Raw genomic sequence first — 20,257 nt, 5'->3', positions numbered from 1 at the left:
TGGTATTAACATCCGCCCGTGGGAAAGTGGCCTTCGTCATTTTAATGGCATCTTTCTAAATTGACACAGAAAAAACAATACGAGAACAGCGCCATCCCGTGTAAGGAATGGAAATATATTGAAGGGCTCCGCCCCTTCTGCAGAGTTAAGGATATCTTTTCCTGCGGTTTGCAACATATACAGGCTGCATTGGCGCATTGTCTTTCTAGTCAAGTTTTTACCCTTTTTATTTTGAATAAACATTTCAACTTTAAAAATAACCAATCCGGGTGAGACCGCACGGATTACGTGTCGGCGCGTTTCTTTCCACAATGGGCAACAGAGATGATGAGTATGATTTCTTGTTCAAAGGTAGGCTGTGATCACTGCGTCCCCCTTGTTGGACACCGTTACATTCGGCTACTCGGTTGTTTGTATTTGTAGTCTACATATCAAACCATGGAAATACGTTCATAGAATACAATGCAAACAGGATGTTGAGTAACGTGTCGGAATGGTGAGATCATGGCCACAAAAGCTGTCATTGCAAAGCAACGCCCGCAGCTGCATCAGCAGGGTTGATATCTGTGATGAATTCATAGCCTAAACATCTGGGATTAGTTTTCAGATCGTTTAGTATGTCTTATAGCTTAACCTACTTAAATGTCTTTGAATTAAATGTCTTTGAATTTAGCCTATGTGTATAGCTCTCTTGAGGCTGACGGTAATTCCAGTAACCTATTCAACAGTATTTTGTTGTTGTGGAATTAGTTGTTTTACTCAACCTAATTATTATCTATACATAGCTTAAGCACTCTCACATCAGTACAAATGACAGCTAGTCGAAGTGGGTGAATCAGAACGTGAATGGCATACCAAACTTGGCATACGAAATTTGCTATGGGTGGCGGTTTGATGTCAATGGGTGTCTGCAAGAAAAACGTTTATCTGATGGGTTAGGCCGAAACAGCCTTTGCCCTCACAAAACATTGTAGTGTTGCTTTCATCGATATGTTGCTCACGTGAGTAGGTCTCATTTAAACAGGAAAGAGGCGATCCAAAAGTGCTGTGTACAGATAGGCAGGACATTTGATGAGCTCGCCTGTTATCAGCTTCCTGCAGTGATGCCATGGGGACAAAGTTCGGCAGCATTTCCTCTGCTGAGGAATAATAGGCACTGTCCATGTCAGCTGACTCACGCAATAAACAGCTTCAGCCTTTGTAGACTATAATTCATGTTGTTTAACGTAAAATGAATACAGGGATAACGGTCAATAATAGGCCTACGACTGTAGCCTATTCAATCGTAGAAAAGAAATGGGCTAACATCAACACAAATGGTTATTTAAAGATGCAATCTACACCTGTAGGTCAGTTATTTTGGATTGTGTGCTGCATGTCTTCTTACAGTGGTATTGATCGGAGATTCTGGTGTTGGAAAGAGTAACTTGCTCTCGCGCTTTACGCGGAACGAATTCAACCTCGAGAGCAAGAGCACAATAGGCGTGGAGTTTGCCACGCGCAGCATCCAGGTCGATGGGAAGACGATAAAGGCGCAGATATGGGACACGGCCGGGCAGGAGCGTTACCGAGCCATTACTTCAGCGTGAGTGTGTATGTCAGGGTAATTAAAATACAATGTTGGCATCAGCATATGGCCTAAATCTGTTTGGGTAACAGCCTACCTTAATTCTGCTTTCATCGGCATGTAGGCATTGTGTTTGGGAGGCGCAGGCAAATTTGTAGAAACTTTGCATATACTCCTGGATCCCAAACATTAAGCCAACATCTCAGAAATAGAAGCTTCAAAAGTCACTCTTGATCATTGCAGTAGCCCATCCATTCCATGCACCAGTTTTTCTTGGCCCTCCCTAGTACACTGACTCTAAATGGAGCAGGGCAACATGTCAGTGAAAAAGACCCTGCCTGTCTTATACATCCTCTGGGATGATACATTTGTACATGTATACTTCTCTGTGCAGTCAAGTAAGACAAACCTTTCCTGTCTTTCACCATTTTCCTTTTCCATCAGTTACTACAGGGGAGCGGTTGGGGCCCTTCTAGTTTATGACATCGCCAAACACTTGACCTATGAGAATGTGGAACGGTGGTTGAAGGAATTGAGAGACCACGCAGACAACAATATCGTCATCATGCTCGTCGGTAACAAGAGTGACCTGCGGCACCTCAGGGCTGTTCCCACTGATGAGGCCCGCGCCTTCGCAGGTACGCCGAGGAGACAGAACAAACACTACAGACACGAGTGCAATTAATAAGCTCATCAAATATGCAGCCATAGTGAGAGCACTGCCACAGTCGGAGACAACAGACTGCTGTTGTTCCACTTGTAATGCAAATGGCCCACAGGGCCTGCTGTCTGACATGATCACTGATGTTTTAAGACATTTGGCCATCAGAGTTCCCAAAAGGTTCCTCCAAAGTCTACGAAAAGCAAGACTTCTGTACTGTTTTCATCATGGTTTAGTTGCTGGAGCAGAGTCAGATAGATATTAGGACCTTTAAGGGATGAGTGAATAAGGATGCTAGTAATCTGTAATGCTTGTTTATAAAAGTTGAAGTTAACCAATCACTGTCCCTATTTTCAGAGAAAAACAATCTTTCATTCATTGAGACCTCGGCGCTGGATTCAACAAACGTGGAGGAAGCTTTCAAAAACATCCTGACAGGTTGGGATTGCAGATATTTTCATCACCTGTGGCCTAATAGGCTTATACCATCAGGCAAACTAGAGCCCCCTGCTGTATGGAGAGCAGGTGTGCTGTCCAAACTTGTGCACCTCACGTTCCAAACACTATGGATACAAAGAGGCACATAGGAGATATTTTACAGTATTATCTGCACTGAGATACGTTTATTGCACAAATAATAATAGGGCAATTCCACGCAAAACTGTCACGTCCATAACGGCAACTAAATACCACGGCATTGTGTTGGCGTTATGGATGTGACAGTTCTGCGTGGAATTGCCCAATAGTAAAAGTCTGTTTTTTATGATCATGAGTAGGTCTAATCTGACTTTTCCCCCATACTGTTAACGGCAGCATATTGGTATAGCAGGAATTAATAACTTGTCTGCAATAAAACGGAATTGTAGCATGCAGATGTGGCAGTATTTCAGATCACATTAAGCGCTGCATGAAACCTTTGTATTAATCTTCCCAAATGAGTAAAATATGGAGCTTATGATGAAAACGTCTTGCCTCTGCAGAGATCTACAGAATTGTATCACAGAAGCAGATTGCAGACCGATCAGCCCATGACGAGTCACCGGGGAACAACGTGGTGGACATTAGCGTCCCACCTACCACAGATGGACAGAGGGGGACCAAACTGCAGTGCTGCCAGAACCTGTGATGACCATCAGCTCTCTCACCCATCTCTCTATCTCTCTCTAGCCCTCTTTTTTTCTCTCTCTCTCTCTAGCCCCCCCCTCTCTCTGTCTGTCTGTTTCTATCTTCCTTTCTCTGTCTTTCTGAGTGTTGTGTCGCTGATGTGACTTCTTCCCCTACCTATTTTTGTGTACTATAAATATTTTCTTTTGATAGCTTGTTAAATTACACATACTACTGCCATAATAAAATTTTACAGAATCTTGTTCAGATGCAGTGTTATTGCAAATGGGTTCCATATTCCTGTGTAATTACAGGATGACCTCAGAGCCTACAGTGAAGACTTGAGAAGTGTTTGACAACTTGGATGACTTCCATTATAGATGGTATCACAGTTCAGTTGTGGCTAAAATTGTTGGTACCCTTCCATTAAAAAAAAAAATCTCTCTAAAATAATTTGAAACCGACAAAAGTAATCAGCATCCATCCTTGTTTATACTAAGTCTGAAGTTAATGCAAATCGGACTTCACTTCTGATATTTTAAATAATAAAACAAATGAAAATGATGGACAAAAAGAACGATACCCTTTCCCCGATAGCTTTAGTGGCTTTCTGTAGCTCTGCATAAAACTTCTGCATCTGTCGACAGGTATTTTTGCACACTTAAGCAAACTGCTCCAACTGTCTCAGTCAAAGAGTGCTTTCCACAGAGTGCATGTGTCAGCTCTATCCAGACATGTTCAATGGAATACAGGTCAGGACTCAGAAAGTCACTGTTTGTCCACTGTTCGTTCCTTAGCCATTCATGGGTGCTTTTAGCAGTTTGTTTTGGGTCATTATCCTGTAGGAGGAAAATATGCATTTGAGCCAGTTCCAGTCTGGCTTTTTAATGTTTTTCTTTCAACAGTCCGTCACTGTACACTGATGTACCTGCACAAGGAGCACCTATAGTGTGATCAGACACTGATGTACCTGCACAAGGAGCACCTATAGTGTGATCAGACACTGATTCACCTGCACAAGGAGCCCCTATAGTGTGATCAGACACTGATGTACCTGCACAAGGAGCACCTATAGTGTGATCAGACACTGATTCACCTGCACAAGGAGCCCCTATAGTGTGATCAGACACTGATGTACCTGCACAAGGAGCCACCTATAGTGTGATCAGACACTGATGTACCTGCACAAGGAGCACCTATAGTGTGATCAGACACTGATGTACCTGCACTTTGGAGTCCAACTTGGAAGCTGTCTCTTCCAAATTGCACTGTTTCTGTTCAGTCTGGGTACAATTTTCCTGTTGCAGCCTTATCCAGCGAGGATGGCTGAAGTCCCATATGCCCCTTAAACTTGTTAATAATATATGCAATTGCTGTCCATCATGCTGCTTGGAGATGTTCTAAAAGCCTTTACCTTTAACATGCTTGTCTATAATCTTATTTCTGATCTCCTCGGGCAGCTCTTTCCTTTGATTTGTCTGGTCTATGTTCATTTTGGTGTATACTTTTAAGGAAGAAATTAAACATTCTTTCAATAATCTGTAAGAATACCCACAAATTCAGTCATGACTCTATCTGAGAGGATACTATTAGATAGGGATATTTAGCCGTTGCAATATGGTTGCAATAATACATTAAAAACAAGGATGTAAATGAACTAAGTCTACACTGTAGCACTTGTAGTAAAGGTACAAACAAGGAAGTCAAACAAAGTCAGTTGATCTAGACTGCAAAAAATGTAATGAATTTTTAATTATGAGTTTATAAACTTAATAGACAGCATTGTATCCCATAATGTGTAGACTATGACATTCGAAGAAACTCCTGTAGACTCTTCTGAAAATGAACTGAGAAGACAACACTAACATAAGTTAACATTTTCACAACATTCAAAAGACACCCTTATACAGTGACTATAGTTCCATAACAAGAGAGATAGAGCCACTGGTCTGTCCTGTCTGCACACTGACCTGACTGCAAGTTCCTAAGCCTCCTCTGGACAGCTGCTAGAGACTCACAATTTTCCTCAGCAGGGCTGCAACCTTCCACGGCAGCCGGTCTACAAACCATGTGAAGTAAATGACCTAGAATAAGCATTCTACCTGATTTGCGAGTGCACTGTTGACTAATATGCAAATAACCCCCAGCCCAACCCACCCAGTACATCCTGGGTGGACTACGCTAAAATACTGTATTTTCATAGAGAGCTGATGTGTCTACCATTCTGGCAATATTTCAAACTACGGCTTTTGAATCAGTCCTGTCCATAGTCCTATGACAGTATGATTTGTTTTTGAAGGACTGCAACCAGTGGCACATAGTATACAAGCCTACTCATATGCACATACACAAGCCTCGAGTGCTCCATACCTGTGTGAGACCACGCCTGCAGAGTGTGGCCGAGGCAAAGGGCTCACAGTGGGCTGAGCGCATGCTCCTCCATGAGCCTCTCTCTGCTTTCCTTTCAGTGTGGTGTCCACCGTCACATACTCAAGGCTGTTCACCTGCCACAGCAACACACACAGATGGGGACGTTGGTGATTCTGATGGATGGCTTGTCAAATGTACTATGAATCAAATACAAATAATGATTATTTTGAGGACACCTTGACATGTGACATTTAGCTGACTGTCTATATTTAGCAGCGCCCCGTCTATGAGACACGGCATGTAAGTGAGATTGGGAAATGTGCTGCCTGCTGATAAGAGCTGGCTCTCCTCACGCTGCTGCCACAGGAGCATCCATCCTCACAGATTAATTACAGAGGTGTGGTGTGCAAGCCGCAGAGAGGAGCGCCAGCTCACACAAAGACACACACCCCGTACACACACACCATTACATCACCCCCCCACACACACACACACACTGAAGTGTGTTTAGGTTTCCTTGGGGTCCACACAGAAAATCTTTCTTGGTCTCTCAACTCCTCCAGTCCGGTGAAGAAGGTGCATCATCACCTTCACTTTCTACGGACCCTTAAGAAAACACACCTAAGTCCTAGAATTCTATCAGATAAATAAATAAATAAATAAACTTTACATAACGGAAGAGGGAGGTATGCGTCTAGTAATGTACACGGCTTGTAGTTATGTTTTTGTTGAATTTAGAAACGTTAAAAATGGGGACCAGGTGTCTTCAAAGGCTTGGACTTTTGTATTTAATGCTTCTTTTGCAATTCTGGTTGAATGTCAACTGCATTTGTTCTGCATCTGGTTGGATGTCAACTGCATTTGTATTAAATTGGCTCTGTACCTGTACTCTGTTAAATGACAATAAAGTTGAATCTAATCTAATCTAAATTAAAGTAAATTTAAAGTTGAGCTGGCTCTTGAGCAATTTCATTACTGATAACTAATAAATCCTTTTAGGAGTACATGACAATAAACTTGAACTTGGCTAGCCAGCTGCAAACACAAAATCACCAACAAAGCAGCCTTCACATGCAACAACTAGGCTTCATTAATAAGTGCTTATGCTCCATTACATAAAAGCCTGGCAAGGTTTCCCAAATGTTATTTGTTTGTTTAGCTATCGTTTGTGCATTTGGTTGCTTTGCTTCTTTGTTTGGAACATTGAGCAAGCATGATTACGTCAATCAAACATCTCATCGTGATGTCTAAGTTTATTTTAATCCAGCCAGATTGTAATGAAGGATCCGATTAGTTACTTAACTTGGATATCATGTTTTTTTTTAAATATACAGTACCCTCCAGAATTATTAGCACCTCTGCTAAAGTTGACTAAAAAGAGGAATATAAAATCATCTTTTGGAAATTGTTATTTATTTAATGTATGCATATTTTAATGTGATGTACTGGTCAATTGTAAGATACCCAGTATTTCAGGCGAACCCATTTGAATTTCAGACGACCCCACATGGGGCACGACCCCAAGGTTGGGAAACAATGGCCTAGGGGTTTCTTTTGGCTTCACTCTGACAAATCCTGGTTGGTCCAAATGTTTCTCATATTTTCCTTTTCTATAACCGCATGGGAATAAGAGCATTACGCAATAGTGGAGTTTTAAGGAAGCCGCTTATGGGCAGTGCACCCCAGCTACTCTGTGAGTCTCACCAGCCTCTCGGCCTCTCTCTGCCACTCCTCCGCCCGTCTCAGCACGTCCTGCCACTCCTCTTTCCCCTGCCCAGCCTCACGCTGCTCCGCCTCCTCCTTCTCCATGGCCGACTGCAGATGAGTCTTCACCTCCTGCAGTTCCTGTCGCATGTCCTGGGGCTGGAGCAGAGCACTCTGGGCCCTCAGAGGAGCCTCGTGTGAGGCCCATGCCTCTGGACACACTGGGGCCAGGCTGCAGTACCGGATGTTGGCCTCCAGGAGGTGCTGGATTGTAGCCACGTCATGACGCCTCCTCCTCAGGCAGTCCAGGGCTAGATCACGGCCCTTCTTCTGCTGTCTCAGGGCTGTTCTGTACCGACACGAGAACCAAGGACTGTCAAATCTATGCTGAGTCTTTGGGCTCTTAATTAATTAGATTAATCGAGGTTCACATGACAACAAGGCACAATGATGACTCATGGAGGCATTGTATTGCTGCATTATTAAATTTGCGGCACTGTGCTGTCAAATTACTGTATATAGAGATGTTTTCTTTTATGTCTGTGAGGATTAAAGGGGCATTGTTTTGAACACTTCACAAACAATTTAGCTTGTTTTTGTTCTAAATAATAGCAGTTATTCAACTATTATTCAGTGAGGATACATAAAGTAACAATTATCTACCATTTCTTCTTTTACCTTAGATTCTTAATAGTGTCTTGGTGTTCCCTCTCGGAATTCGCTAGTCCCTCCAATTTTTTGTTTGCCCTGCAGAGTTCCTCCAGTAGTTGATTTTTCAGACCAATTACTAGCAAAAAGATAAAAGGGTGCATTAGTTTCTTTATTCTACCTGATAATACTGTGGTGAACTTAAAATGGATAATACTTCATTATCAAACTGAATCCTCTAATAGATTCAATGATCAACGGAAAGCAAACAGTGCCTATCTGGCCTAGAGTCATCTCTAAAGGACAGGGTTGCTCACTCTGTCCACGTAGCGTCTGCTCCACCACCACCTTCTCCTCCTTAGCCCTGTCTGCGTCTTGCTGGAGCTTCTCCACCTCCCTCTGGTGCTGTGTCTGTTCTGTGGTCAGTGCCTCCTGCAGGGTCCTCTCCCTCTGCGTCGCCTCCTCCAGACTCCTCTGGGCCTCCTGCTGCTGGTTTTGCAGCCTCTCCCTGCTGCTGCCCAGGGCGCGTGTGAGCTCCCTCACTTCCTGCTTGTGCCCAGCCCGCAGCTCTTCCTCGCGCAGCTGCCCCTGGGCCTCGGCGCCGTGGGCCCGGCTCTCCCAGAGCGCGGCCGCCTCCTGCAGCGCCTGGGCCTTCTGCTCGGACACCAGCAGCTGCTGCTGCAGCGCCTGGCACAGCTCCTCGGAGGCACGCAGGTTCATCAGCAGCAGCTGCGCGTTCTCCTCGGAGGCCTGGAGCTCCAGGCTCAGGGCCTGCACGCGGCCCTCGTAGCCGCCCAGCTCTTGCCTCAGCGCGGTCAGGCTGTCCTCGGAGAGGCCCAGGTCCCGCTGCAGCCCCAGGCTCTCCTCCTGGGCGGCGTGCAGCATGCGGCGGAGCGCCTCGGTGTTCTCCTCAGATGCCTGGAGGAGCTGTTGCAGACACTGCACCTGGCTCTCAGTGGAGTGGAGCCCCTCCTGCAGACGGCCCACCAGGGCCTGGTAGTGCTCTTCGGTGGCGCGCAGCGACTGCTGCAAGCTCAGGGTGGTGACCTGGTGGCGCTGTTGGCAGTCTCTCAGTTCCATCCGCAGGGCCTCCAGGTCTGAGAGTAGGCACGCACGGTCAGATGAGATCAGGTAGTTCTGCAGGTTATCCTGGACACAAACACAACATAACTCACAAGAATGCAAAAATGGCCTACATTTACATTGGCATACCTCATATTTATCACATGCTAAAAGCATTATGGACCCATCTATCCTTTCATGGTATAACACACTGCATCTGTCAAGGACAGCCTCACCGTGCTGTTTTCCAGTCCAATCTGGGAGAGCATATCCTTGAGTGACGGCACACAGAGTTGTGCCTGCCTGTCCAAAATGTCTTTCTCCTCTGGGGAGGGTGTCCCTGTGAGCGCCAGAGCTTGCTGAAGCTGCTCAGACAAGCGCTGAACCCTGGACATTCCACTGACAAATTTGTCTAACAGAGGCTGTCACATAGAAAACACCGAAGATTTATGTCCTTAAGTGTTTATATTGAGTGTGGTTCATATAAGTTTAACTTATAGTTGATAGCCTACCTTTAGTTTAAAACACAGAAAGTCCTTGAGCTCCTCTTTGTGCAAAACACCACATTCATCTATCTCTTTGTGTAGTTCGTCCATCAAAATACTGTAGGTTTCTGAGAGATGACAAAATGGATAATGGATAAAGCAAACACTGGGCTACATCACAAAACCCCACATCAGCTGAGACGAGACTGGGCATCCAGCCAACATGATAATAATCTAACGTCCTATAATCTAACGTTACTTATGATGACCTTGGAGAACATGCAGCCACTGAATAGAGGTTGACAGTGGGTGAATGCGTGAAATTTGTAAAGAATAAACGTCATGTTTCAGTGGGTAAATTGAAATAGATGCTCAAAACGATGCTCAAAACGAAGGCAGATAGATGTCAGTCACAAAATTCAAACGCCCTTACCGCTGACGCTTTCTGACGAGTCGCTGTCGCTGACAGATTCCGGCGTGCTCCTGCCACTGACATGGTTATCTTGGGCTACCTCAACCTAAGACATCAAAATCTCACAATTTGCAAGTGTAATGTTTTTGCTTGATATGAGATGTCAAACTATATGTTGAAAAGATTTAGTGAAGAAGAAACCAGAAACTGACAACAACCTTAACAGGCGTCTCCGTGTTAGGAGCGGTAAAATCCCCTGTTTCCATCTGATGAAATTGTCTCTCATACCCAGGGACTGAAGGAGAGCGCAACTTTGTATCAGCTGAGCGTGGTGAATCTTTTCTCAGACGCTTGTGACCCACGAACACAATAGTTGCCAAGGTAACATAGAAATTATACAATCCTCAAAAGAACCTGACGTAGTAATTAAAAAAACTTTACGTAGCCTTCAGAATCTCGTAGCTACAGTTAGGCCCTACTAGAATGTTTAGGAAAACTTCCAGAGATTACACAACACTGAAACTAGTGTGATATCACCGATATGTTTTTATTGATTTTCATTTACACAATAGTCAGCTGATCCCCGTACACACAGATTTAGCCACCATTTCTTAGATGGACAGGGGAGGTCAAATTACATTTTCCAGTGAATGATACTGTAATAAAATACATGCAGTTCATCCGTGACACAACATTCACTCATATGTCTAATCAGATTCCCCCGCTCCTGACACACACACACACACACACACACTTTCACCACCAGAGAGCTGACTTTTTTTTTTATATACATATACACTATTGTCCAGTAGCACTGATTACATGAACAGTACGTGACAAACTACATGTAGAAAATGACTTAATGGATGTTGACTTTTTTGTTTGCAGCCAAAGAACAAAGACAGAAAAATGTTTATACAATACAGTAATGAAAACATCATACACAATATTTATACACATAACCAAGTCAACTGTCAGTTATTAGTGTGTGAGCATGAGAAATTCAACAACCACAATGGTAACTACACGATGCTAAAACTTTTCCCCCCTCTCCATAAGGCAACGGAAAAAATATGGAATTGACAAACTGACAACACTTAACCGCTACACATGGCCTGAAGCCATTGACAGTAACAGTCATGGACAGTCTGTTAAACATTATGCATTCTGTCCCTTACCATGGATATAGAAAAGATAATAAACAATCTATACAAAGCTCGCTGAGATAGATGAATATAAATAATTATAAATGTCACGCAGGAAGTAAATAAAGTGCTACCGTGTTTGCACTGACCTTCAGAAAATGACTCCACTGAGGATCCATAAAGAAGGAAAAAGAGTGAATGTTCTACATAGGGATGTGACAAATGTCTTTAATCATTTTTAACCCCCCCTCTCTCTCACACACACACATGCATGCACGCACGCACGCACACACGCTTAATTAACAGAATTAAGACTCTAACATAACTTGTGTGACTCTGTTATGTTCAACTGATTGGACAGTACGACCTTGAGTGTTCACCTCAATCAGTGTTGATTACAAAGTAATTTTAAGAAACACAATAAATAGTAAAAAAAAGAAAAAAGAAAAAGAAATACAAAATGTCATCACCTGAAACACTTGTGATCAAGTCAAAAATATTTGGACAACATAGTACAACAAGTGTGTTGATTATGGGGCAATGTACCAGTGTCAAAATAAAATGAACAGATAAAATAGTACAGCTTAACAAAAACAGTACCATGAGAATAATCTTAATCTTATTTCTAACACAGGCTTATGCCTAAATAATGCTTAGTGAAAGTGAGACAGCATCACTTGTTCAGCCTGGGTACTGGGCTGTTCTCTTTTCTGCTCATGAAACACTATGGCTATGCATGGATACTGTCTCCGCATCCAGAATTAACATTCCAGAAACCAGGCAGCCAACAGCAGTCTTGATAGCTGTTTCTTAAGAGGGAAAATAACCTGTCATGGCATAGACCTGATTCACGGTTTAAACACTACCAGCTTGCCATGATGATGCTCCTTTTTTTTTCCTAACATTCATGAAACAAAAAACAACAATCCTGTTGTATGTTGTCTGATGTGTCACAGGTGGCTTTAAAAACACACTCTCACACAAATAAATAAATAACACTAATAAAACAGCATGTACATAGACTGCATGCCAGCTCACGTCCAGTTAAGACGACCTCAGTCTTGGTCTGAGGAATGGTTGATGATGGGTGCATTGTGGTGCTAATAGCGCCATGTCCTCTTCACTGACAATGTCAAGGGTAGGGGATCAAACATGCACATCACACAGATTCTTGGCTACAAGAGTTTCTACGGAGTACCTCAAGGACTGAAGGGAGGGGTTGTAAGGGTCGTTCAGGCAATCACCTGACAGGGGGAGGGCCCAGTGTCTCTAGTAATTTCTCCTGTAATTAGACGTTTGCTTTGTTTTTGTTCTGATGTTCTTGATGATCTCTGTGTCCCCAGCCATCACAGTCTTTATAGCACACGCCGTCCTGCTGGAGAGCAGGGAGCTCTCTGACCATTTCTGCCTGCAGAGCTTACAAGCCACAAACCCCGCTCTTCTGTTTCCCATCTGGTCATCCAGGACTGCATAGAGATTTACTGTGGAGTCAGAGGGGAGAGAGGGAACCACAGCTAATGTAAACAACTAAATGCATTTAAGAAAAGACATCAGATAAAGAGATTAGATCAGAAAGTAAACGGTGCAAGGACAAGCAGAAGCGCACTTCAAACCCAAAGAACACTCTGTTCTCATGCTGATTCTTGCAGTAGTCTCCAATCCACACAGACCTGTTCAGAATCATAACACACATGGCAACATCCCATGTGGTCCAAAAACGGTGGCGCCGTGCAAAGCTGTGCAAAGCTGTGCAATGATGGAATGGCTGAATTGCAAAGCCTTTACTTTACACTCCTCTCAGTCTCCCTGTCTGTGACAACCCATCACCTGCTAAGTGCACTCTGGGAGAGATAATGAGATGGTGGTGGCCGACACGGTACGCCAGGCTTCCATACAGATGAGTTACGCTGACTGCAATTACATGCACACCAATACCCTGGTAATCATCCGACCAAGAGAACTTATCCAACCAAGAGGACTGGTCTGGCTATCCCCGAAATAAATGGTCTTGTAAACATTCCGATTGCTCTGACACTACACTGCTACACTGGGTGAAGAGGTGATGCGCTCTACAGTAGACTAAGATTAGGGTTGAATCATAGTGGCTTGACTGTGTGTAGATGAGCCGGTAACTGGAGCATTTTCTTACCCATTTCATGTGAAAAGCCAGGCAACTTTTGTTTGTGATTGTCCAATTCCCTCTCGTAAAAACTCTCTCTCACACACACACACACACACACACCTCATAGCATGCCCTGTGCTTTCATGTGTGGCTTTTCACAGGACCTTATAGGAAATATAGAGTCCTTTTCTTCAGCCAACAGCATGGAGGGTATGTGGAAACTGGTGTTCCATGAAAGTGAGAGTGATTGCATATGTAAATACACACACATAGAAAACAGGAAATAAAAACAGGGACACTAAAAAGTAACTGAAAAAAAAAATGGAGAAATGGATGGATGTGTGTGTGGTTAGATGCTTTCCTAGAAGGGTGCCTCCAGTGGGGGTTCATATATCTGAAGTGTGTGAGAGTGGGCGTTCTAGACCGTACTCAGGCACTTACTGTCTCAATCTCGCCGTCTGAGACAGGCTGAGATTCTGAGCCGTAGTGCAGAGGGGAGTACACCCAGCTCCTCTCCTCTGGAGGCTGCTGCTAGGCCACCAGGGGGCGCCACAGAGACAGACACACAGGCACAGGCGCACAGACAGACGCACAGGGCACGTCGCAGCCGAGAGAGGAGGAGAGAGAGAGAGAGAGAGAAAGAGGTTAAAGAAGAAACGAATTAAATAATTGTTTTGAGGATCTAAGTCACCCAAATTCATTAAGTTCTTGATATTACTTGAAAAAAATCTTAGTCTAAGATAGTGCTGCAAAGAGAAGAATTTCCTTGTAATATCAGTAGAAGCAGGGACACTGGCCAAGGTCAACTGCTAATGTTACATGAGATGCACCACTGATCTATAATCTATAAGCCTTATTATAGATCAGCACGAGACACTCATACATGACCAGACCTTTCAACCAACTAGATAAGAAACAAACCCATAACAAATTCATATGCTAGCAAAAATACTTGTCAAAACTCTGGCAATGGTGATCTGAGTACATTAGCATCATCAAATGTATGATTATTTGGTGACTCTTGACATGGTACTGTCAGTCAAAGCCATCAAGCCAGCTGCTGCTGCCTCATATTCTTTTTGAAGGACTGCGTTTAACACCCAAACAGGATACGGTGACCCTAATCACATCAAAAACAAAGTGACCTACAAAGGGTTTCTAATGTTTCTAACGGTAATGACACAGGAGCTAGGGGAATGAAAGGCCTAGTGGGACTCTAACTCAGTGCCTGCTGTACTTACAAAACTGCTAGAGCTGGAGTTGAGTTTACGCCGACGCAAAACAGGAGAGTACACCCAATACCTCCCATCCGCAAACTGAACACACACACACGTGCACACACGCACACGTACACACACACACACACACACACACACACACACACAGCAAGCGGAGAAAACAAAGAGAGAGAGATGAATAAAAGGGGTACATATGTAACAGAGATGGAATGCGGATTAGATTATAAAAAAAAGGAATGTGGAAAAGTATGAAAAGAGAACATAAATAGGACACAGACACAAACCACAGACAATACAGCAGTGGCTGAACAAGCCGCATCTTGTGGACAGGTGAATAAAAAACATAATTTGAAAAGTTCAGCTTGAAACTAGGAATGAATACATAAATGTATTTGTGGATAGGAATGAATACATAAATGTATTTGTGGATAGGAATGAATACATAAATGTATTTGTGCATTAGTCTGGTAGGACAGAGGGGAGATGGGGTGGGATTATCGTGTAAATGGACCAAACGTGGATCTCTGGCTGGGCTCACTGTATCACTGCAGCTCTGCATCTCGGACACTCACTCTCCACGCTCCACTCCCCCTGTCATCTCAACGATATTAGTGACCCTGCTGATTATATGAGCCATTTCTTTAAACAATGTTTGTGTGTCTGACCTTCAGAGCACAAGAAGTGGAAGATGTCTTTTTTCTAATCAGTGGAAGAGCAAAGATATAGCAGATAGTTTAGTCTAACCATAACACCATAACACTGACTCATCTCTATAGCTAAATGTTCCTCAGTGGGCATGCAGAAGAGAGAACAATTTAGAGAGAGAGAGAGAGAGACAGTGAGAGAGAGAGAGTGAGAGAGAGAGAGAGAAAGAGAGAGCAAGACAAGACAGAGGGAGAGTGATGAGTCACTCTTCTGCAGATGTGAAGCTAGGGAAAGCATGCCAAAGTACCACTCTAATAGACCTCTGAAGTTCGCCTACAAAAAAGCTGCCATCTTTGACATCCGGTATCTGCCGATTTTTCCTATGGGAAAATAACATGGGGATTTTGAATTATCGCACCTGTTAAACTCTTGCAGGGATGAAAAAGTCTGAAATGCAGACGTTTTCCTGAACACACTTGTGTCCTCTCCCTTCGAGTGGAAACTGTGATCTCCGGTAGGTGAAGGCGGCACACTACCCCAGAGCTAACTTGCAATGCAACTTGCCATAGGTAGTTAGCTTCAATTAAGAACCGGATCTCCTTATATGGGCAAAGATGGCCGTTTTGGTTCTTTTTTGTAGGCGAACTTCAGAGGTCTATGCAAAATGCACAGCACACATACACATAAAGTACCACACCCACCCCAACCCCCCCCCCACACACACACAGACCTGTTTCAGCACCCTCAAAGTTCCACCAAGTCATCTTGATTGTATCTCTGCAGAATGCCCATGTTCATTATTAATCTGTATCATTCAGTACGCTCCACATCCAATTTACATAACGTGTTCTGACCTCTGATCAAATACAATTCATACATTTACTATTTTCTGTACCCAACAGACAGTCAGTTAAGCGCCGTTCACACCAACAATGATAACTATAGCAATAACAGCATGAAACTATCGTTCTAGTTAATATGAATGACGACGTCCATACATAAACTACAACGATAATAACATGAAGAACGATATCGTTGGGGATCAGCACGATGAAAAAGCTGACAGCTAATCAGAATCCACCAAATCTTAGCCATCACATTCATCAACACAAAGAGAGGCTCAGTGTGGACTAGGGATGAGCATCGTTAAGAAATTATCGAATAACCGATTCCCAAGCCTAGTGTGGACACTTTATGGTTATAGTTACCTTTATAGTTATCATTCCTGGTGTGAACGGCCCCTACAGGCTGAATGGATGGTTATAGGTATCCGTCATTTAATCATAGATGCATAGCAATCAGGAATAGTCAATAAACATGTGTGTGTGTGTGTGTGTGTGTGTGTGTGTGTGTATATCTGTGTATATGTGTGTGTGTGTGTGTGTGTGTGTATGGGTTGGGGGTCTATTACTATCTAAAAATGAATGAATGCACACACAGTAGAGGTAGGGCCTGTGTACATCACCCTGAGGGTTCAGGTTCATGTTAGGGTTAGAGTGGACACTTACAAAGTAGATATCTGTGATGCCTTCCTCCTCCAGTGAGCCGCGACTGGCCGACTCTGACAGGTGGCTTAGTGCATCCGAGTCCGCCACGGGCCGGGGGGTGGGAGCCACCGCGTGTACTGGCACTGCGGCCACTGGCTGGAACAGGGTGGCCATCTCCTCATGCACTGGGGCTGCTGGCGGTGACTGGACCAGGGTGACCATCTCTATGGGTCTGTCCCATGGGGCTGTAGCTGAAGCCTGTGTGGGTATCTTCTCATGGGTGACCGCAGCCTCGCTGACAACAGAGGATGCAGTGCATTCGGCAGGCTGTGAGGGATCATCCTCCAAAATGGCTGTTTCTCGAGCCTCAGACTCGACCACCTCACTGTGTGGGGGTGATGGGAGAGGAGGATGAGGGAGATAGAGGAAAGCATGAGGGTGAAATCAAGAGTCAACCTAAACCTTTACTCAACTTTAGAGTGTCAGGGACATTCTGATCTTGACCATGTGAAAGGGTCCTTCTGCAGCGTTAAGCTCACTATGTGCAGGTATGCGAGGTGGCTGGCCCCTTTTCCCCAGCGGGAGAGGTGACTTAGGAGAAATGCTGCCGCCAGATGGCTCATTCCTTCTGTGGTTGGCCTGCCACTTCTAAACCCCACAGAGCCATATGTCTGAGACGGCCTGTAACCCTCCCCAGGCTTACTACTGCCGTTTACTTTCACAGACGTATTCTGTAGTCTCCAGCACTCTACACAAGACAGGCAGATTTCCTGCAGGCTTTCCCAGAGCCTGACTAACAAGGTTAAGAAGGAAATGGCTGGTCATCTCTCATGCAGGAAGAGAGAAAGTGAGCTCAGTTCAAGACAACAGCAACAACTACTTTTGTATGTTTTGGGTCTTTACACAATGCTCAAATTCGAATGGGCCGGAGTCTGTGGCATATACAGATTCACTTGCATGAGTAGATGTGCTTGATTGAATTTCATTAAGCTCATTATGTTCCCCATAACATAACATTTGTATTGTTGTACTGCATAAATAACTCCACTGGCCCTGCTATAGTGATTAGCGGTTAATTAGATCATTATAAATTATCTTATTGACTCCTAAAACATGAAAGCAAAATCTCATTACTATTTCTGTAAAGTGTTAACAGCAGTGGGTGGGACAGGGGTGTATCTGACGAAGCTTACGTTGATCAGACCCAATAATCTGGATTAGTGGCTCTCCCTGCCGTGCTGCTCCTAACGGAGAGGAATAGGCTGGACCAGAGGCTACTGGCGCTTACTAGAGACCATTTTGGAAATGAGGCACTAGCACCAGCACCCCTGCCGACTCTCACAGGGATATGACTCGGAGTCCCATTTTCACTCCGCTCATTCTGGGACACGATGTCCTTACAGAGAGCACAGCTCTCACAGAAGCTCTCGGGCGCTCCAGATCGAACCCCTATCTGCCCACTGAAATACTAGTGTGCAAACAACCCAGAAATAAAAGCAGGGCAATGAAAGTTTCAACCTGCTCAGGGGCGTCGGTGAAATGGAGCAACATTATTAAAATGAAGGATGACGCATTGTGACTGTGTGAAAGACTATTCAGGTGGTGCAAATGTTTTTTTTCTTTTTATTTTAGTGTTTCAGATCAGTCTTGTACCTCAGTGGTGTGAGATATTTTGAAATATCAAACAAGCCACAGCAAGTTCCAGTCCCTGATGAGAGGCAAAGCAAAACAAAGGAGCTGTACTAATCCTACCAAGCTGTTTAACCCTGTACATTTCTGATAGTTTTCTTTTGCCTTTGTCAAAGTTCAGTTATAGCAAGATATAAATCTCCCTGAACTTGGATTTCAGGGTGATTTATATCTGTGTGTGTGTGTGTGTGTGTGTGTGTGTGTGTGGGTGTGTGTGTGTGTGTGTGTGTGGTGTGTGTGTGGGTGTGTGTGGGTGTGTGTGTGTGTGTGTGGGTGTGTGGTGTGTGTGTGTGTGTGTGTGTGTGTGTGTGTGTGTGTGTGTGTGTGTGGGTGTACCTGCTCTCTGAGGAAGGTTGTGTGGGCTCAACAGCGGTCTCCACTTCACTTTTCTCCACTTTCACCTTCTCTTCTCTCTTCTCTTCTTCTTTCACTCCTTCTTCTGTCTTTTCTTCTGTACATTTCTCTTTCTCTACCACCTCCTCTATGTCCTGCTTCACTTCTACATGCACAGTGATGGTCTGATTATCTTCTTCATGAACGTCCACCACTTCTTTCAATCTGAGGATGCACACAAAAACACACACACAGACACACACACACACACACACACACACGCACACGCACACGCACACGCACACGCACACACACACACACACAGCATTTATGTTACACTTTCTACGAATTCTCATTTATGGCCATTAGATCCATGACCATTACAGTCTAATCAGGCCAGAACAGTCTAATGTAGTGTATTTACCGTACTCTAATCTACAGTACTTTATGACTCTGCGCTGCTTATTGATTCTGCCGTAAGCACATATATTAGTCCACCACATGGCCGTGCTACTCCTCCAGACATGCGGAGTGAAGCGCTCTCGGACAGAGAGCTCTGTGGCTGCTCGCTGCTGCTCACCTGGCCTCTGAGTCTCTCAGTGACTGGGCCTGCCTCCTGTGAGATAAAGCAGAAGAGGCGTGGAGGTGAGTGAGGGGGGCCCTGCAGGGGGCCGTGGACTAGAGAGGGGGGCGCTAGCGGGACAGAGCGGGGCACTAGCGGGACAGAGCGGGGCACTAGCGGGACAGAGTGGGGCACTAGTGGGACAGAGCAGGGAGCAGCATGCAGGGGCTCTTACATGGCGCAGCCACTCACACATGCTCAGTACACTGGGCTTCAGTGGGGCTCTGGTGAGTAAGCATTCCTTGGGGAGAGCAGGACTTTGCTATAGGCCCTATAGGCATCCTACACAGCAGCTGGGAGGGTGTGAGGGTGGGTGCTGCGCTGGTGGCTGCTGTGCGGTAGATGGGAGGGTGTGAGGGTGGGTGCTGCGCTGGTGGCTGCTGTGCGGTAGATGGGAGGGTGTGAGGGTGGGTGCTGCGCTGGTGGCTGAGAGGGGTGTGAGGGTGGGGGCTAGGCGCAGTAGTGGTACCTGTAGCGCGAGTGTTCTGTGGTGTCCGAGGGCGAGCGCTCGGGGATGGAGATGGAGTTGTTGGAGGAGAGGGTGGTGGCGATGGAGGCTGTGGTGGCCTCTTCAAACATGGGAGGGGTGCAGGGGTGGAAGTCTTTCCCTGTGAGGAGAACACCAGCAAAAAAAACAAACACATTTTAATCACCTAGAAAAGAGAGTTCTCTGCGCTTCTGCAATCCACAACAATCCGGTGCAACCAGGGCAGGACGAGACTCCACATTTTAATCACCTTTTCCCTGTAATGCAATCCTTTTAAAGCAGAGCTGGTTTTCGCTAGAGTTTTCGCAAACACATTGCGGACAGCCAAAAAGATACAGAGCAATGTAGAAGATATGGAGCTGCCATGAACAATTTGTTCCGTCTTGCGGAAAAGGTTCTGGATGGCGCAATAATGACGTTATAATACGGAAATATTTCTATTTTAATATTCAAATTTTATAATTGTTTACCATTGT

At 44.7% G+C, this 20,257-nt stretch overlaps 3 protein-coding genes across 9 annotated transcripts in view; 1 reads left to right on the top strand and 2 right to left on the bottom strand.

Annotated features, from left to right (window-relative positions):
• Positions 1–142: 142 nt before the first annotated feature.
• Positions 143–3,595, top strand: LOC125297772 (ras-related protein Rab-11B-like). The gene is made up of 5 exons (XM_048248236.1): positions 143–351; positions 1,390–1,585; positions 2,012–2,205; positions 2,586–2,666; positions 3,209–3,595. Exons 1-5 carry the CDS (start codon positions 312–314, stop codon positions 3,352–3,354), a joined length of 657 nt encoding a protein of 218 aa, XP_048104193.1. The 5' UTR covers positions 143–311; the 3' UTR covers positions 3,355–3,595.
• A 1,467-nt stretch (positions 3,596–5,062) lies between these two features.
• Positions 5,063–10,351, bottom strand: LOC125303482 (ciliary rootlet coiled-coil protein 2-like). The gene is made up of 10 exons (XM_048257255.1): positions 10,232–10,351; positions 10,035–10,119; positions 9,629–9,729; positions 9,353–9,538; positions 8,372–9,203; positions 8,085–8,193; positions 7,407–7,755; positions 5,703–5,836; positions 5,303–5,391; positions 5,063–5,179 (listed from the first exon to the last, which is right to left on the bottom strand). The coding sequence occupies exons 1-10, from the start codon at positions 10,277–10,279 to the stop codon at positions 5,136–5,138; spliced, it is 1,977 nt and encodes a 658-aa protein (XP_048113212.1). The 5' UTR covers positions 10,280–10,351; the 3' UTR covers positions 5,063–5,135.
• A 185-nt stretch (positions 10,352–10,536) lies between these two features.
• pip5k1cb (phosphatidylinositol-4-phosphate 5-kinase, type I, gamma b) overlaps positions 10,537–20,257 on the bottom strand; it is a 38,955-nt gene continuing 29,234 nt past the window's right edge. For 3 of the 7 annotated variants that reach the window (XM_048253753.1, XM_048253759.1, XM_048253758.1), the window contains 7 exons: positions 19,764–19,902; positions 19,253–19,288; positions 18,676–18,897; positions 16,672–17,035; positions 14,522–14,596; positions 13,722–13,808; positions 10,537–12,639 (listed from right to left, as the gene is read on the bottom strand). In XM_048253753.1, coding sequence (XP_048109710.1) covers positions 12,637–12,639; positions 13,722–13,808; positions 14,522–14,596; positions 16,672–17,035; positions 18,676–18,897; positions 19,253–19,288; positions 19,764–19,902 — 926 coding nt within the window. In that variant the 3' untranslated portion in view covers positions 10,537–12,636. Of the gene's footprint in view, positions 12,640–13,721; positions 13,809–14,521; positions 14,597–15,893; positions 15,941–16,671; positions 17,036–18,675; positions 18,898–19,252; positions 19,289–19,763; positions 19,903–20,257 lie in introns of all 7 variants that reach the window. The other 4 variants (XM_048253757.1, XM_048253755.1, XM_048253754.1 and 1 more) reach the window with 4 other exon arrangements.

Source organism: Alosa alosa, chromosome 1 (genome assembly GCF_017589495.1).
Source record: "Alosa alosa isolate M-15738 ecotype Scorff River chromosome 1, AALO_Geno_1.1, whole genome shotgun sequence".
Classification (NCBI taxonomy): Eukaryota; Metazoa; Chordata; class Actinopteri; order Clupeiformes; family Clupeidae; genus Alosa; species Alosa alosa.
The sequence above is the reverse complement of the archived record's forward strand: the minus strand, read 5'-3'. Positions and strand labels throughout refer to the sequence as shown.

Coding starts and splice junctions, on each gene's coding strand:
- LOC125303482 (XM_048257255.1), bottom strand. CDS start 10,279: ATGGAAACAGGGGATTTTACCGCTCCTAACACGGAGACGCCTGTTAAG. Junction 9,539..9,628: donor TTCTGTGTTTTAAACTAAAG/GTAGGCTATCAA, acceptor TCTATGTGACAG/CCTCTGTTAGACAAATTTGT. Junction 7,756..8,084: donor GACACTATTAAGAATCTAAG/GTAAAAGAAGAA, acceptor GTGTCGGTACAG/AACAGCCCTGAGACAGCAGA.
- LOC125297772 (XM_048248236.1), top strand. CDS start 312: ATGGGCAACAGAGATGATGAGTATGATTTCTTGTTCAAAG. Junction 1,586..2,011: donor TACCGAGCCATTACTTCAGC/GTGAGTGTGTAT, acceptor CTTTTCCATCAG/TTACTACAGGGGAGCGGTTG. Junction 2,667..3,208: donor TTTCAAAAACATCCTGACAG/GTTGGGATTGCA, acceptor TTGCCTCTGCAG/AGATCTACAGAATTGTATCA.